General features: G+C 37.6%; 1 protein-coding gene across 2 annotated transcripts in view; it reads left to right on the top strand.

The window, feature by feature from the left end:
* znrf3 (zinc and ring finger 3) overlaps positions 1-19,605 on the top strand; it is a 93,938-nt gene that overhangs the window by 25,166 nt on the left and 49,167 nt on the right. Inside the window, exon 1 of one of the 2 annotated variants that reach the window (XM_067439403.1) lies at positions 1,002-1,022. The exons of the other annotated variant lie outside the window; for it this stretch is intronic. Coding sequence (XP_067295504.1) covers positions 1,020-1,022 — 3 coding nt within the window. The 5' untranslated portion in view covers positions 1,002-1,019. Of the gene's footprint in view, positions 1-1,001; positions 1,023-19,605 lie in introns of those variants that run through there. 2 annotated transcript variants of the gene reach the window in all.

The following is a 19,605-nucleotide window of genomic DNA, read 5'->3' as shown; positions in this document are numbered from 1 at the left end:
ATTGTCATAAATGCGTAGAAAAGCTCAGCTGATGACGTAGATGCGTACTTGCAGCCAATCCTCACTCCAGATTATGTACCTCACGTTAAAATTGGTTGCTTCAAATTTGTTTTTAAACCGGAAGTAGCTCTGACAAACTTAAAAAATAACCACTGTGCATATCTGTTAACATCTTAAAAATGTGTTTTAGGCTTTCATCACCTTTTAACACTGGTATCTCGTACTGTTTCTAGCTCTTCTAACTGAATGTAGAATGTGACTTCCAAGACACAGAAGTCTTTGCTTGAATATTTTGGACTTTTAGAGGGTAGAAAGTTGTAGTGACCCAGTTAAACCGCCAAAGTGAATCACTCCTCCTTAATTTATGACTTTATTGCAGATTCAGGTTACCTCCGTATGCTTTTAGATTTAGCTTGAAAAGATGCGCTGCTGCTGTGGAGGACATTGGGGAGAAAATCTCTGGAGCAACGTTAAAGCTGGCCTTTCTTTTTACCTCATGTTAGCTTGTTGGTCTTAATCCTTGTTAGCCTATTTGGGTAGTTTGAGGAAGGATGGTTGTTGGTTGAAGTCACATAAAGAGAGAGACTTATCTGTTGTGACTTGTTTCTATGCGTCAGTTGTTGATTAGATTTTTAGATTTCTGCCATTGATCAGTAACCTGAAAAATGACAGAATCAAAACTGGTTGATGTATGTCTGACAAACATTTTTATGGGTCTTTATTCCTTGTTTGCATTGCTTTGTCACCCCTGCATTGTCTTCTATCTCTGTGTTTTTCTCTGCATCTTTTGCTGTCCCTCTGATTTGTCAGCTTGGCATCCAACTCAATGTGTTCCTCATGACAGCTTGTATTTCCTCTTATCAACCCTCCTGTTATCATAGCGTGGCACACAGGCCCAAGAGAGGCCTGCTCTGATGCTATCACCAGCTGCAGAGCGAGCCACCGAACCATCAGCACATCAAAGCGGCTGAGAGGGCCACTCTTGCCAGCGAGAGAGCTCACAGGATGGGCCAGAGCGAATGGTATGTGCCCCTCTTGGCATGCCGGAGATGATCCTCTGATAAGCTGAATGACGAGAGAGGGGGAAGAGGTTGAATTTGTACGCTTTAGATCATAGACGTGGCAGACTTTTGCTTTTGGTATTCCAGAACTTTAACATCCACACATACATTCATTTATATGGAATGATGCCACAACTTTTTACCTCCCAATTCTTTTGTTCTGAGTTTTTAATCTCTCTCTAGTCTGACTTTTTTTCCCTCTCAGAATTTTGAGATATAATCTCAGAATTGTGAGATGAAAAAAAAAATACTTTTATCACATAGTGAAAAAAAGATATGTAAACTCAGAATTTAAAGGGAAAAATAAAACTTGAGATGTAAACTTGCAATTGTGAGGAAAAAACATCCCTTTTTATTTTGGTGGAAATAAGCTTCCATCATTTTAATCCTCTAGAATCAGTCACATATCCCCCAAAAAACGTTGCAATGCCCAGGTCGAGTACCACCTATCCCAGGGTGGTAAGAGAGAAGACGAAAAGCGCCTAAGCCACTAAGCCGATATCGTAGAGAATATTAGGATGCTTGAGATGCCGGGGATAGTTGCCTCTCACTTCTTTCTTTGTGTAAGAATGAACAGAGTCTTCTGTACAGATGCTGATAGAGACATGAGGCCAGGGAGGAAAATGAGCTCACGGGTGTATGTAAGGGATCCAGGATGATGGTAGTAGGTACAATAGGTAGTCTGTTCTTTGTGTCGCTGTCTGTGTTTTTTTTTTTCACACTTCAAGCATGACTGTGAAGCATCAGGTGAAATGCACTAATAACAAAAACAGTAGGTCATGTGATAACAGGTAATGAATATCTTAGCATTTTTATGGGCGTCTTCATAAGTTCAAAGGTGTTGAGCGTATTGTAAGGTACCATTTACTGGTCTCCGTCCACCTTTTTATGGACTGTTGTGAGATATTGCAAAAAGACATTGTACATTATTAGCAATAGTCACATCAAACTGATTTGCACGCACACGCGCACACACACACACACACACACACACACACACACACACACACACACACACACACACACACACACACACACACACACACACACACACACACACACACACACACACACACACACACACACACACACACACACACACACACACACACAGTTCAATCCGTTAAATTATGTTTATTTTATTATATTAAAGTGCCCCTATTATGCTATTTTAAAGCTTCCTCATTTTGTTTTGGAGATCTCCAATAAAAGGTTTGCATGGGTCAAAGGTAAAAAAAAAACACTGTTTTTTTTTCATCTCAATGTACATTAATTTTCTCATAATGTACATTGCACATCACCACATTTCTCATTGATTCTCAAACTACTTGATGGATGAATTAGTCTCTAAATCCCTTCTCTACACGAGCCTACTTTCTCTGACTGGCCAATCTGTTGTGATTGGTGTACCACGTACAATGAGTGTTTCAGACACAAACCATTAACATAACTGAACTCCAGCTCCGTCCGTGGTCCAGAGGCTTCCTAAAGCTCAGTGATACACACTGTAAAGACAGTAATGATGACGTTGATTTTACATCCCAGTGCGAGTCTGAATCGATGATGAAACATTGGAGGAGCTAGTTATTCAACCCGAACCTTGAGCAGGATGTTTCTCAGTGATGCGACTCAGTTTGAAGTACATTGAGATGTTTTAACTGCAGTTCCTCACCATCAGCATCAACAAGTGTATTTCTATCCACAAACCCGTGTGTGTGAGAACATTAATGTTTGGAAAACAAATCTTGCTCCATCCTTTATCTTTACTCATAGTAGTAAGAATAACAGAAAATCTGCATTAATAGACACAGTTGTAGGTAAAATTAGCCCACAGCTGATTTACAGTATTATTTCATTAAGACAGTAATAATGTGATTTAGACAGATTCTTTGCACAATGTGAAACGCATTAAACACATTGTAGAGCACGTCGTCTTCTCGACATGATGCTATCCAGAATCTGCTGCAGTTTTTAAATAAGTAGAGTAAGTAGATGGACAATATGTCAATGTTTTGTCTTGCCGTTACAACAAAATGGCTTTGGACTTGTTTGAAAAACTATTTGTTTAATTGACTCAGAGTCGACTCTTACTTTTGAGAGACAATAACTTTATATACGCTGCACTTTCAGATTTTAAACTTTGCTTGTTTTTATTTACTTAACTGTTACACACTAAATTGTTTCCTTTCTGAAAGGAAATTTTCAGAAAGCCATAATAGGGGTTCTTTAAATTAGCCTATATTATTTACAATCCTCTGGGAAATGTTGCATTTTTCACAAAACTAAACTTGCAAAAAAAAAAATCTTTTATTTTAAAACTGCACTATGTAATTTTTCTGTCCGCTAGAGGGCACCTATTCAAACAAAGACGTAGTTTAATGACGCCAAGTTTGAGCGCAGAATCTTCTAACAATTTACAAATTGTTGGAAACATTTGGGATACTGTAATAACTCAACTGAACAAAATATTTAACACTGGCCTGTTTTTTTTAAAAATATTTTACTGCAAAAATACTACACTTTGTTGCACTGTAATGATACATTGATGTACTGAGTAATATTAAGTAACTGCCGTACTATAGCATTAGGAACAGGGTTTGGTTTGGTTAGGGTTATTATTTGCATGTAATTATACATAATTTATACTTATTATTACTATAGTAACTGCTGTTACAATGACACTGAATATATATATATATATATTCATATTTATATATATATATATATATTCATATTCATATTCATATATATATATATATATATATATATATATATATATATATATATATATATATATATATATATATATATATATATATATATATATATATATATATATATATATAAATAAATAAATAAAAAATATAAATTCACAGTTTGGATGAAAACATTACTTTTTTAGGAATGGACTTGATATCAGAACCTGTCACATTATATGTTAGGTACCTTCTTTGATATGCTAGTAAAATGTATTGGTGCGCTTGCATCTAACTTAATTGCTAAAGAAGACTTGTCTTGCTAGTGAACACAGCAGCATTATTTCTTGCTTGTTCAAAAACTCACCAGCTTGGAATTTCAATGAAATGGAGTAAGAACAGCTAACTGTTTTGGGTTTTGTTTAACCACAAAATTTTTAATTATGAGGTATGTTGCTAGAACATCACTGACAATAACAAGAGAACTGTTCTGTCTTCCTTTGTTGAGCTTCCATGCTGTATTGCTCACCTAGGCAAGTGCTGGGGGCTAAATACAAACATCTGTCAGATATGATTTTCATCAAGGCTGGGGTGGGGTTGATGGTAAGATGTCATAACGTATGTGTGAAAGTGACAGACAGATGGTCGATTTCAACTTGTCGTCCCTCAGGCTTTATTAATGGCTTCAGAAGCCTTCATGAATAAAATATGTATGAAACATTGGCCGATGTGAACATGGCACAGGACATGATGTGACAATTAGTGGTTCATGATTTCTTCTGGATGACTTGGTAAGAGGTTGTTTGTGGTTAAGCTGTAGATCAAGAGTCGCCTCTAGACACAGTGGTGATGGAGTGGCTCCATAGTTCAAGATTAGAAAACTGTTGTCTGATATATGCCTTTAGCTTTTCGGCTATCTTTGGAAGGTCTGTTTTGCACAGCAGATTTTTTTTTCTTTACAGAAATGATGTTGGACGCTGTGTGTTTTGAACTGAAAGAGGCGTTACACTTTCTTTGTAAGTTGAATATGGAAGGCGGTCTGCCGGATTGCTAAATTTTTACTTTATAAAGTTTTAAATATGGGTATATTTCTTAGTAAGAATGAGCACATTATAGTGAGGACTGATTTTGGGGAATCATTTGTAAGGGCAATGTTGTTTGAGAGTAAAACTGTAAGGTGGGTGACATAATTAAGTTCTCATATACAGTCAAGCGACTTGCAAATGCTCTACAAATCGGTTCGAGCAAATCATTATCAAGAAGCAGATCAAAAGAGCGTTTTGTCCACAAATGGGACATAATTGCTTTCAACCTGCAAGTCCAGAGAATGAGTTGCTCATTACAATGAGTAAATTAGCTTTAGAGTTGAAAAACCCATTTTCCGGCCATATCACCTTCAGAGGTAGTTGACCATTAGCCCACCTTTAGAAAACGGCCCCCTCTGATCCTTCCTGCATTTAGTGTGTGTATGTATGCGAACATTGTTGAGAAGATTGATGTTTAACTCTTGAGCATTTGAAGCGCTTCTCTTCCCCAGACCTCTCGGTGCTCTGTGTTTGCCAAGCAGACATACTTGGCTTACCTTTGGCAGAGGGTTCTGTAGTATTCTGAATCCGAACAAAGCACTGTTTGTGTAGCCTGCTCTCTTTGCTGCTATACAAATGTTTGGTGGAATTCAGTGGACCGACCGTGTCCAGCCCACTGCTAACCCCAGAAGACCTTCTACAGTCCTTAAGAATAATAGGCCTGTTTCGTGTAGGAACTGTGTTGGTTGAGGATTGTGTGTGTTTCTGCTCTAGTTTATGTTGACCTTTCTTGTTTGTGGTCCATTTGTAGACTACTTGGTGTCTTTTCATCTTTTCAGCATCTCCACAAAAACTGGGATTTAAGCTGCCTTTTTCCTTTAAGCAGTATGCTTACATGTTTCTGTCAGACTAAAGCAATAATTTGTCTTTTAAAGGGGTGGCTTGCTTTGTGTTTTTTTTCTAGGCTTGGTTGTGGTTATGAGGCGCAGTATAACATGTCTTAATACTTCTTTTTTTTTTAAACGCCGTATTTTTAAAATATTTTACCTGCATTCCACACCGCTGTCTCCACTGTCCTTTGAACGGCTCGTTTGCTTCCTGCTTCCATAAAGCCCATCCCTCTGAAAAACGCAATGGTCTTAGATTTGTTAGATGGCCAAATGTAGTTTCATGTATTTTTATTGGCTGAAGTGCCAAGCACAGGTTGTCTGGAAACGCCACGCCCCTTACCATAACGGGCAGAAGTCACATCTGTGGTGACTAGCAAGGGTTTATGATGTCACCAACCCGGGAAGAAGCTCGTTGTAGTTTAAACCGGCTGTTTTTGTAGGCAATAAACTGCCATCAATTTAAAAGACAATATCTCCGTTTGCATTGAACTCTCAGCGCTGTAACTTTGCAGATACTGTTAATGCTCAAGCAGCAACATTACACACTCTCTAACTAAAGTTAAAAAAAGTGAAATCGCATGCAACCACCCCTTTAAAAATGGCATTTAAACACTTTAATCCAGGGGTGTCCAATCCTGTTCCTGGAGGGCCACTGTCCTGCAAAGTTTATCTCCAACCCCAGACCAGCTAATCAACATCTTAAAGGTGCGATAAATGATTCCCTTAAGAAACGTTTTTTTGTTATGCTGGTTAAAAGTCTCCTCATATCCTGATAGCAATCATTGTGTTAAGCTCTCTAAATGCATCTGTGGATGGCATGGGACGATAAATTGTATGTATCGTTCCACTTGTTCCCTATTAGTCAATGTGTTTACTTACCACTGCGCAGCCTATTCACAGAGACATCATACAGCAGCGCTTTCACACCTACACTTTGCAGAAAGAGAAAGAATGGCAGGCGAACAGTTGTTTACGTTGTTTATTATAGTACTGTTAGTAGGGCTGTGTATTGCCAAGAATCTGGCGATACAATACGTATCACTGCAATATTGTAAGAGAGGCAATATATTGCGATATTTCTTTTTTTTTTAATCATTTAAAAGAATAAAGAACACAACCATATGCCTAAAACACGAGATAAAGTATTTTATTTAATTAATACAGTATAATTTATATCACTAATCACTATTTTGTGCAATCTGAGTAAAGTAAAATGTAAAGTGACTGCAGGATTCTTTATGTGTATATGTTTTAAAGGTTCACAGTATAGCAGTGGCTATTTAACAACAGAAAGTGCAGTCCATTTCATGACTGAATGACTGTTTGTTATATATTTAATAACGTTAAGCTGTTTTCTATAAAGCAGTCTATTGTATAAAGTGTTATTTCAAGTAACGTTACTGAACTGCAGAGCTGGTCATCATATCCGCTATGATCTTTCATTCTCCTGCCACCGCTGTCAGTTTTGGAGTGTGTTTATTTTGTTACTGAGAGGAAAACTTGCAGTACATTCTATCGAAACGCTTCTCAGCAGCGCGGGTGACGTCAGGATGTTAAGCGAGCTCCGTTTCAATGCGTTTCCAGAGTATTCGATTTTAACTTGGCTTATTTTGCAAACAAAATGATTCTTGTCGATTTCCTTAGTGGCTTCTTTTTAGCTGAAGCCAAAATGAGTCCACACTTCAGCTCTGTATACTGCAGGAGCGGAATAATGCTATCGTCTTGAGAGCTGGGTTTGCTAATGCAAACACTAGTGATTCACGCACTTTTACCTTGCGCTTCTCCGGCTCCGCGTCCGTTATACGTTCTGAGATAACACTGCCATCTAGTGGTTGGGTGTTATACAGTCTGTGGTTTAAACCGAACACAAAGCCACGAATCTTGGATGTAAATAAATAAATATATAAATATCGATACAGTGTTTTTGAGAATCAATACAGTATCGCCAAACATAATATCGCGATATTCACGTGTATCGATATTTTCTTACACCCCTAACTGTTAGTTACTGTCAAGTTTGCTCACATCGGAATGACTCGTCAGGTATTCCAGTAACGTCTCTGGTCATCTTGCTTCTGGTCTGTGCGCGGTCATGTGTTTCGCCATAGGCGTGGCTTTGGACGGCGATTTGCAGGGATTGTATGCTTTCAATGCTAGTAGGCTAAGCTAGTAGGCTTAGCATTTCTCAGATCACCTATTGCACCTGTAATAGGCATACTAGAAGCTACCAGGCAGGTGTGTTGAGGCAGTTAGGAGCTAAACTCTGCAGCACAATGGCCCTCTAGGACCGAGATTACCTTAATGCACTTATTATTTAATCCAAAATGAATAAATATTAGTGACCCGTAAACATTTTTTTGATGGAAAACACAAGGTGAAAATGATCAATAATTTGTTTAATTTCATCCTAAACATCAGTAGTATGTGTTTTGGATAGTTTGGATAGCTGTGGTTTTATCACAAAACATTCAGTCGTATACTGTGCAGTTGCACAAATTTAAATATTCGAATGCATCCGAAGCTCCACTTATAATCCAGTTTAAAAAGCAGTGAAAAAAATCGGCTTTACATCTGTGATTTTGTGTGTGTATGTTTGTAGTGTTTGTAACTAAGCATTGCTTGAAGTATGTTTGTGGTGTGTGTTCAAGTGTAAGTGTATTTGTTATTGTGGTGTGTGCTTCCCGTAAGCTTTGTTTACTCACCTCACCCATATGAGTGGATGCACATGTGGTAAAGTTCCACTACGTGGATTCATGTTGATCTCCAGAACACAGTCTCGTTCAAACTGCTGCCATCTTGTTTTCATTTTAAATGCGACCTTCTTTTTTTATTATTATTAGTAGTAGTAGTAAATGCTCTATTTTTTATTTTACAGTGAAATATTACAATAGTATTAGAGTGCTATGATTTTTATTAAAATTAACTTTTTTTTTTTTATTAATAATATATTTTTTATGGTGCTTGTTTGTTAGATTACACAATTTGACCCAATATTGTATATCAGTAATCAATAAATGTTTGGCCAGATTGTGCAACCCTACAAACAAGCACTATAAAAATATATACAAATATAAGCACTTTTTTAGATGCATACAGTGCTAATTTTCAGATCTTATCCTTGATTTACTGATTTAAAAGCTGTACTCAACATAGTTTTTTTACCTTTCAGAGCTCATCTTGCATCCATCTTTTTTGTTTATTGTTAATTTGATGTCAGCTGTTGACGCTTATTTTACACAATATTTATTCAGAATTCAGCAAAAATATTAGAGAGCAATTTTTTGACGTGTTTCGTCTTGCCCAAAAATCTCAAAATTGCCAATACTCTTACACCGTGCCCTATACCAGACTCGCCGCAATACATACCTTTCCCATGTTAATCTGAGATTTTCCTAATTACGGCTTCTATTTGTCCTAGAAACCGTTTCTATTTTTCTGCCACGTCACACGTGGAACCACGACACAACGTATGATGATAATCTCAGCAATGGACAATTCAACTCAGATCTTCAAAATAAATAAAAGGAAACAAGAACGCTCAAACTCATTGTGAATAGATAAGTGTATTCTATAACAAAGATAGTTTCAGTAACACCAGTATATTCTTAGTAATGTTAGCCTAATGGTGTAGTATTCATAGATTTTATTATGTATTACTGTATCTATTTCGTTGTGACGGCAAGGGGCAAGCGCACCCACACGCTCTTCTGATTGGCTGTGATTTTTGATCGACTTTATCACGTCTGGTGTGGACAGACAAATGGTTTATCACTGGAATTTGATTGCATTGCTTTGGGTTAGGGGACACAGTGTGAGGGATGATCAAGTTTTTTTTTTAACTGCCAATTTTGAAAATAATTTTGGAGTGTAAATACTTTTCATTTGAGAAAAATTGTCATTTTTGTTGTTGTTTTTTGGACCATTTTCTTCAATGTCCGTTCTTTCCTCTCGCTCCCTCCGTCCCTCACCCTTTTTGATCTTTCTTTTCATGCCTTCCTCCTTATTCATTTGTGATCTGCTCTGGCCAGCTGTTTTTCCAGTGCTCTGCTCTTTTGTTCTCCTCGACCTCAGAGGGCTCAGTAAGGGCTCACCTCACTCAGTCCTGCCCAGCGGCGAGCGTCTTGATCTGGACATAGTTTCTGCTGCGAGCCCCTCTCTCCCAGGCAACCGCTGTCTTTGTGTTCTACCCCTCGCTGTTTGCCTTGGGCCGGTTTCTCGTCCCTGGGCCTCATTTGTTTTCTCTGTCCCGCTCTCCCTCTCTGCTGGTCTCTCTATCAGTTTGTGTCTCTCTTTGACTCGTCATTGGTCTCACACCCCCCTTCCTTTTTCTATGGACATGGTCCCCGTTTGATCACTGTAGGGGGTGGCTCAGGGCCCTGGGGGCTTTTGATATGGTCACTTTGGCACTGGCCACTCCATCCGGCGTCCACTGAAATGACTGGCCTTGGGTGTTGTAGAGGCCTTTTGATTTTTTTGCAGTACTTCTGGAGGGGTTGGAAAGGATGGGATCCTCTGTTGTTGCCCCCCCCCCCCCCCCCCCCCAGTCCTTTGATGGATGCTGGCTCTGTGAATAGAGGCTTGTGTTGGAACAGATTTTGCTTGTTGCTGCAAATAGCTGCCTCTGCAGCTTTGTTCAAAGGGTGGAAGGCGACTCTAAAAGAGATACAAAAGATCTGTATTAGTTCAAAAAGCAACCAAAAACATCCACATTTTGAGAATACTGTAGTTCGGTCTTTAGGGTTGCACGATTTGAAGGGAAAAAAACAAATCGCTAATCGAATTACTTTGTTTTGTTGGGCCATGAAACCCTGAACCAAATTTTCGGAGATTTTAACAGTCATGAGTGTTGAGCATCATAGAAGTCAATGTTATCATTTATAAGTTTTGATTGTAGGAGAAACCTAGTTGATTTTAAAAAAATTTTTGCTCTATATTCAACTTCCGGGTTTAAACTCATCTTTTGTATCAACGCCACAGGATATCATTGTTATATAGTAATTTTAATATACATGATAAATATCATATATAAATCCTATATCTTTTTTCTTTTGCAGTGAAAATATTACAATAGTATTTACAATTTTTGTTTATTATTTTTATTTATTATAAAAAAGGTAATTTGTTAAGAAATGTAATGTAGAACTTGCATATTTTTATTTTGTACTCTTAACGTTAAATATTTGAGGAAGCCAATTCATACATTAAACATAATTATCAACTTAACTGATCTCAACTTAAATATTTTTAGCTTTAACTAACTAACTCAATAAATTCCACCTTGCTGATTGATAATAACAATTATTTGATAGCATAGCATAGCACTTACTGAATTAGGACAGCAATACATACATATAATGTATATCTGTTCTCAAACTAAGCTCGTGCTCCACTTGTCACCATGATGGTAACCCTACAAAAACAAACAAACAAACAAAAAAAACATGTACTACATCTCCCTCTCATTCATCTTGCACAAAAAAGTTCTATAACACTTAATCTCTCTCTCTATTTTGATTGTCATGGCAAAGCATGCTGGGTAATAGAAATTCCAGCCAGTTGTCCAGCCACAAAATGTAAGTTTGTCTAAAAACAAAAAAAAGTGTATAAAATTTTAAACAATGACACAATGTAGATTACTTAAAATGTGTCAGTTTTGTGAACTCAAAACAAAAAAGTTATACATACTCATTAAAAGTGCATTTGATTTTTAGCTCTACTCAAACCAATTCATTATATTGAGCAATTACAGTTCTAGTAGTAATAATAATAATAAAAGTTATAATAAAAACTTCAAAATAGTCAGTACTATTGTAATATTTAATTGTTAAAATAAATGTTTGTTGTTTGTTATTACTAAGGTACAAAGGTTAAATTGCAATACAAATATTAATAGGACTATATATATTGCTATATAATAAAATATGAATTATTTACTTAATTTCTTCATTTTTAAACAGTAAATAAGTAAGCTTTTATTTTGGTGGAAAACTGCACTGAGCCCATGTCTCTCTTGTTGACAGCAGGCGATTTATAAGATAGTTTCATTAAAGGTTTGGGAAGATGTTTGGCGCATGGTGTGTTCCCAAATGCACAATATAATTGACCCAACTCAGAGCAGATTCAAAGATGGAGTTTGTGTGGAGCTGCATTTACTACGAACCAAACAACTTTCTGATAGACGTTTTTTATTTTTTTATTTTGACATTTGAAAATAAATTGCATTTCGTGTTTAGTTTCGAACGGCATGTTGTGATTTCGGTTTTACTGTGATCAATCGCTCTATCAGCCCTGGTTCGAATTCTTTAGTTACCTCTTAATCAAGAATTGGTGAGAATAAAATTGCCTCTTGGACTTTGCCTAACCTATATTCTTTGGTGGAAGGGAGTTGCAGTCTATTAAAAAGTGAGTCAAAGAAAAAAATCTCTGTATTCGCCCAAAGGTGAAATCTTATATTTGACATAAGCTCACAGAGACTTAGAGGTCCACACAGTGAGAGTACTCCGGCTGGGTGTGATTCCGAAGCAATGACTCCTTCCTAATTAAAAAGCGTAATGTGAGTCGTTGAGATGGCTGATTAAATTCGTGCAGGGATTAGGTCTGGCTGTGCAGCTGATCTCCCCGAGCGAGGGGTTTTGATGTAGGCCGCTGCATACGTGGAGGAGGGACCAGGGCCTGCCAGGTCAACGGCCAGAGATCAAAGCCATACCATTCATCCCATTCCTCAACAATGTTTCCATAATGCTACCTAAGAGAGAGCGGGGGTCTGACTGCCTAGGCAGCTGTAGCACATAATGGAGGGATAGAGATTCATTGGCACACAGTGGAAAAGAGGTTTAGATGTTTGTTTGTTTGAATGGGTCTGATTCATGTCTCATTTGCCCCTTGTGTTTGATATGGATTTTATTTGCTTTAAGAGGTCCTGTCACGAGCTGGCCTTTACTGCAGACTTTTTCCACATTTTCTGCTGTGAATTCTGGGGAAGAAATTTGGATTAGACTTAAAACATGTAAAGTGTGTTTAACAGAGCCGAGTCCATTTTAACTGTTTCTGACCATATCATTCTGATATTAATATTAAATAATTCATATTTCTTTGTTGCTTTTTTCTGTGGAAATAAATCATTATATAACTGAGTGATGTATCATTTTGAATTTTTTCTTTCAAACTTTCCATTCATTAAAGAATCATGAAAAATATATCCGTTCATAATTCAAAGTTTCCAAAGAATTATTAACCAGCATAAATGTTTTCAATATTTAAAAAAGGATTTCTGAAGGATCATGTGACACTGAAGACTGGAGTAATGATGCTGAAAAATCAGCTTTGACATCACAGGAATAAATTACATTTTACATTATTGCAGTTTTTACTGTTCTTGTCATCATATAAATGCAGCCTATTTATAATTAAAATTAAACATCTTACTAAAGTTAAATATCTTACTGATCCTGAACTTTTGGTCAGTTGTGTATTTTTATAAAGATTTGGTTGGTATTTGACAATATTGGATATATATGCCATTATTGGAATATTGCCTAGCAGCCATGTTTTAAATTTACCATCTCTTTTAAATGTAGTCTTCAGCAGATCTCATAATGAATATTAATTTTAACACTGCACAATACAATGTTGTGATATAAAAAAAAAACCCTGAACATTTAAAAACAATTGATTTCATTTTATTAATAGTCTGCATTCTTTTTTATCTTTGGCAACTTTATATGTTGGTCTGTTGTGAATTAACAAAATGGAATTTTGTTTTCCATTTTCCCCTTTTATAGTGTGATATGCTTGTGGCTCCAAATTAATTTAGCATGGACCAGAGAGATAACTTTTATTTATTTATTTTGGCCAAAAACTCTTAAACCGCCAGCAGTCAATCGAATGTCAATTTAGGTCATTTTCTGGTTTCACAAAAGCACAGTCCTCTGAACCCATGAAGCAGAAAAAAGCTGATGTAATGGGTTTAAAAAACTCTCCAAGGGGAGTCAAACCGCCTCACCACCCCCAACACTTCACCCCTAACCACCCTAGATCCCTCTATCAGCAACGGGCAGATATGGATGTGTTGAATATTTCATTGATGGTTCTTCTCCTTTGCCATCTCAGATCAGATGCTAATGTCACTCTGAGAGCGAGAGAGAGAGAGAGCCCATGCGATAGCTGGTGGAGTGGAAACATTGGGGGAGTGAAGTTTCTGATTCAGTGGTGAGGTTGTGGTGGTGTTTGATATGGGGGAGGGAAGACGAGTGAAAAGGATGTGGGGAGGAGAATGAAGAAGAGAAATCCCAGCCTTGGCACTCGCACATGGTTCTCACTCCTTTTTTGTTCTCCCAGCAGTGCAGGTTTCTTTTGTAGTGAACGCAACGCCTCCAGATTCCTTATAGTCAAGTATCAAAGACGTGCATGGGTAGGATGGGTGTGAGCAAAGCAGTGAACTCAACACAGACTGTTGAGTTCAGCCCCACTGAGTCGGAGTTAATCTCTTAGAAGTTTTTTTTCTCTCTACAAATCTCTCTTCTCATGGAGAAATATTGGTGTAACTGTATTAGCCTGCATAGAGAGTCTTGTCCAACCTGATCTCTATATACACCCTTACATGAGTAATTGAATAGATTGAGGGCATTTCAGACTTCCTCCCATTGGGAAAGCTCTCTTGAACATCATTTATTTGCCTTTAACCTTAAAATGACTGTATTGATCAAATGATGCAGTGACTACTTAAATCTGCACTTTTCCTCGTGTAGAATGAGAGCGTATCTCTTTCTTAGCCGCTTTGTTCCTTTCCACCCATGGCATTGATACAACAATTCTTGTTTTGATGTGCTTCCAAATAGCTTCCGGTTCTGCTGTGTATGGCGTCCAAGATTCTCCCTTAAGGAATATACCAGAGGCCTTGGCTGTACCTAAATTCTACCTGCCTTTCCTTGTCCTGCTCTCATAACGCCAGGAAATGGCTTGGCCTTTTTTCTTCTTCTTTTTTTACACTTGTTTCCTCTGGAATATCACCAAGCTATGCTTCCTTCAAGTTTTCTGGAAAGGCGCTACATGCAGGAAAAGGAAGAAATTCAACAGAACTAAAAGGGCTTCTTCAAAGACAACTAAACTCGCCGACATATTACAATTTCAGATAATACTGCTACACCATGTAATGTTAACAGTCAGGTTTCTTAAATGCAGCCTTGGTGAGAATAAGAAACTTTTTTTCAAAAACATTCACACTTCCAAACTTTTGAACAGTAGTTCAAATCGGCAGTGTATATCGAGCATCTAATATGACACTGTCGCTGCGTCCAAAATCAAATACTTCCTTACTACACTGTAAAAAAAAAAAAACAGGTTTACGATTGAACATTTTCTAGTGACTGATTACATCAAAAATTTTAGCTGGCCAAATTGAATTTCTGTTGATAAAATTGCTAATTGCATTAAAGGGTTAGTTCACCCAAAAATGAAATTGATGTCATTAATGACTCACCCCAATGTCATTCCACACCCGTAAGACCTCCGTTCATCTTCGGAACACAGTTTAACATATTTTATATTTAGTCCAAGAGCGTATCCAAGTGTATGCACACTATACTGTCCATGTCCAGAAAGCTAATAAAAACATCATCAACGTAGTCCATCGGTGACATCAGTTAGTTAATTAGAATCTCTTGAAGCATCGAAAATACATTTGGGTCCAAAAATAACAAAAACTATGACTTTATTCAGCATTGTCTTCTCTTCCACGTTTGTTTTAAATCCTCAACTAAAGATTCAAACGGTCATGAATCAGCGTATTGATTCATGACTCGGATCGTGTGTCAAACTGCTTAAGTCACGTGACATTGGCGAATCATGGGCATTGGAGAGGATTTGTGAATGGAAGTGAAGCAATACAAGTGATTTTGGGAGTTCACATGATAATGACAACATGGCAGATGTAGTACGTCCGTATTCCTTTCATACTACACACATTCCTACTTTAAAAGTTCAAAGTGGAATGCAGTACCTTCTCAGACAGTACACGATTTCCGCTTTTCTTTCATATCAAAAGTGGGGTGAGCGTATGGAATACATCAGAAAAAGAATGGGGCATCAGTTTACTGTCTGGTATTTGTTGTTGTGTCATGCATCATCCAGTGTAGACAGCATCACTGATTACAGTGGGATTTATTTGCTTTTGTCGCATCATGTCAGGTCCCACCGCTCGCATCTGGTGTGGACACAGTGTGAGAAGTCGCTGGTATCAGTAGTCAGTGATCTTGGATTATTATGGAAATTCTAGAAACTGTAAAACAGACTGAAGTCTGCTTGTCATGCCTCATTAACTGATTATTGCCTTATGTCCTCACATACTTTTAATGCAAGCATAATGAAATTGGGCATGAACTTCAATTCAATCCACATGTTGCCTTGAATCTCTTCATCAGCCATCTCTTCAGACCAGTCCCACGTGTATAATCAGACCATAGGCTTTGACCTGGAAATGAAGTGTTTTTTTCTTTTTCTTTCTACAAGGCAACCTCCTTAAGAAAAGAAATCTAAGGCATCAGAAACTTGATCTAACCTAGTGGTATAGTGAAGGGGGACTGGTTAACGAGAACTACAGTCTGTGGAGGTACAGAATACACATTCTGGTTGTACAGTGTACAATTTTCCATGGCCACACATTCTTGAGTCCTATCATTCAACCGGCATTTATCTCTGTAACTTGAGGCCAAGTCCAGAGGCTAGAGTAAGCTTTGAAGGATTTTCCAGTGATTGGATGAGGCAGTCTCCACCCATTTTTCTGCAATTGGCCCATGTTGGGGTTGTTCTTTTGATTGACTGGTGGCGTTGGCCCTGGGGTTGCTTGTTGCGATTCTTAGTTGACGATGGGCTGAATTACCTCAGCCGGTTGCATTGCAGCTGAGCCAAATGTTATGTGTGTGTAGAGGGGTGGAGGGTGATTCTTGCGGTCGAGTTATGTATGTGTGAGGTTGTCAGGGAATGGGTGGATATTTTGACTGGTTTGTCTCTTGGGAACCATGTTTTTGCTTTCTTTGAAAACAGGTCGCGCATGGGCAAGAGCTCATCTTTTTTTTTTTTCCCTAGTGAATTTGCATTGGGCTGTCATAATTGAGAAGGGAATGTAATTCACTGCCATCTTAAGTTTGTTCATTGTTTAAAGGGGTAGCTCGCCTAAAATTATAAACTCATCATTTACACAAGACTTATAAAAAAAGATTTTTATCAACAATGTGTTAACACCTGTTTTCTAACACAGCATTGTGAATGACTAAATAAAAGCTATATAATATAAAGCTATTTATATATTTTTTGATTATTTATAGAAACAATATATTTTGAGTTTAATGCATTATAGCCTAGAAATCTAGACGCATCCACTGTAAAAAAATGTTTTGTTGGTTTTTGTTGATTTAACTTAAAAACGTAAGTAACCTGGTTGCCTTAAAATTGAGTTTATTGAAATTAAAAATTTGAGTTGATACAATGAAGGAAATTTGTTTAATAAATAGAAAATATTATTGTATCTGAACCACATAAAAAAAAAAAGATAAATCATGAAAATAGCACTATTTGGCATGTTTCACTGCGTCATCAGAAATAAAACATACACAATTACCCAATATGCTTACAAAATCTTCAATAAAGGTTGTCGAATCTCAAAAAATGTTCATTGTATTAACTAAAATTTTAAGGCAACCAGGTAACTTTTTTTCTAAATAATTTTTTACAGTGTGGCAGCAGATCTAATCTGCTGCGAGTGTCATCTAGCAACTCTCAATACCTTCTGAGCTGTAAAAACCAAACTCTGGTCAGGCCAATCACATTGTTTATAGAGTCGGTGGGCCGGACTTAACATAATAACGGCAGAGTTGCACTTTCGAGCTTCTAGCAAACACGGAAACTGGCGAACGGCAGTCTTTCGAATCAGCTTTGACAGTGACTCTAGAAGACTTGGAGTTAAGCTTTTTTCTGAGAAAAGAACAAAGAACGGCACTGAAGTCATTCTTAAAAAGAGAAGATGTGTTCGGAGTTTTGCTGACCGGACACGGCGAAAGTTTAATCTATCAACAAGCTCTGTTTCACCTTCGTTGCTCTGGTTGGTTGTAGCACTATCCAATTGCATGCAGAGGGAGTTTGAAAGACAACCGTTTGTCCCGCCCCTCGGATTGAGCCCTGTCAATTGGGAGTTTCCAGGGGTGGTTGATTATGTGGTGTTAACTTTAAGGGGTGGTTGATTATGATTTCACTTTTTTACCTTTGAATAGTGTGTAATGATGCTGTTTGAGCATAAACAACATCATGCAAAGTTACGACTCTCAAAGTTCAAAGCAAAGGGAGATTTTTTTTGCTTTTAAATAAATCCCTTTTTAAGGACTACAACAAACGACTGGTAGGGACTACACAAGCTTCTCCCTGGGTTGGTGACATCACTAACCCTGTAATTTACATAAACCCTACCCCTGGGAACACAGAACAAAGGTGGTAAGGCCATGTTGAGTATTTATTGAGATTATCATGACAGAATATGCTAATTAATGCGTTGAAGATAGTAAACTCCACATCAGCTACATACATTCAACAACATATGTAGCATATGGAACATAATTTAGGAACATGCTACATGTCAGTTCTTCTTGAGTCTCTCCATCGTTGTCGACTCCGGTTTGAAAGACTGACCAGTTTCTTTGCCTGTCTGCATGAGGTTATCAGAGCTGCAAACAGAAGCTCTTGAATCTCCGCCCTTTGAGCAGCAGCTCATTTGCATTTAAAGGGACACACAAAAACTGAATCTTTTGCTCACCCTCAAATAGTGACAGTTTTAACATGTTATAAAAAATTATCTGTGGGTTTTTTTGAGCTAAAACTTTACATTCACATTCTGGGAACATCAGAGACTTATTTTACATCTTGTAAAAAAGGGTCATTCAACCACCCCTTTAATAAACCTTTAAAGATAACCTCTAAACAACTTTTTACTGGTTGAACTATTCCATAAAAAAACCCAGTTTAAGCCTTCTTAGATCTTGGCCATGCATCAAAATTCCCTGCTCATGTGTAGCCATCCATGTTGATCTCATAAGGTCATTACTGTGATGGGATGCAGAAGAGACAGTTGGAGATGGTCTATACAGTGGTGACCTTTAAAGATAGAGCTCTCTGGATCAGCCCAGTCATCTCCAGCTTTACTTCCCCTCTTTCAAGAGCCGACCCAGTGTCTCAGCACTTGTTTAAGTGGTAAGACGTTAAGGTCGGTGTGGTATGTGTGTGAAAGAGAGGGCGTGTATATAAATAGATTTGTCCAGACTGTGTGTACGCATTCGTTTTAAAGATGTAGTTTTGCGTTTTCCCCACAAACAAGCAGTTGATAAGCCCAAGTACTCATTCTGCTGGAATGTTTGACTGACAACAAGACACTAGAAACTTGTTTCATAATGCACGAAAAACCCAAGAGCAATGGAAATATGATTAGTGAGTCTACTCATTCTGGGAAGGATCAGCTCCAGTCTGGCCTGATGTCGCTGCGCCAGTGGAAATATGCAGGTGTATTACTTGCTTTTATAGTGACACAGTTTTCTCATTTATTATTTATGTTCTTAGCAGATATTTGCACCAATAGGACTTTGAAGAAACTGCAGACTGTTACTAGAGATGCACAATATATTTATGCAATATCAAAGTTAATTTATGTAGGGTGCATAATGCTGTGATGCCTAAATATCCTTAAAGGGTTAGTTCACCCAAAAATGAAATTTGTGTCATTAATGACTCACCCTAATGTCGTTTCACACCTGTAAGACCTGAAATAAAGATTAAAATGGTTATGAATCGGCATATTGATTCATGATTCGGAATCATGAATCAATCCGCTGATTCATAACTGTTCGAATCTTTATTTGAGGTTTGAAATCAAACGTGGAAGAGAAAACAATGTTGA

Source organism: Pseudorasbora parva, chromosome 3 (assembly GCF_024679245.1).
Source record: "Pseudorasbora parva isolate DD20220531a chromosome 3, ASM2467924v1, whole genome shotgun sequence".
Lineage (NCBI taxonomy): Eukaryota > Metazoa > Chordata > Actinopteri > Cypriniformes > Gobionidae > Pseudorasbora > Pseudorasbora parva.
Note: the sequence above shows the minus strand (reverse complement) of the source record. Positions and strands in the feature narration are given on the sequence as shown.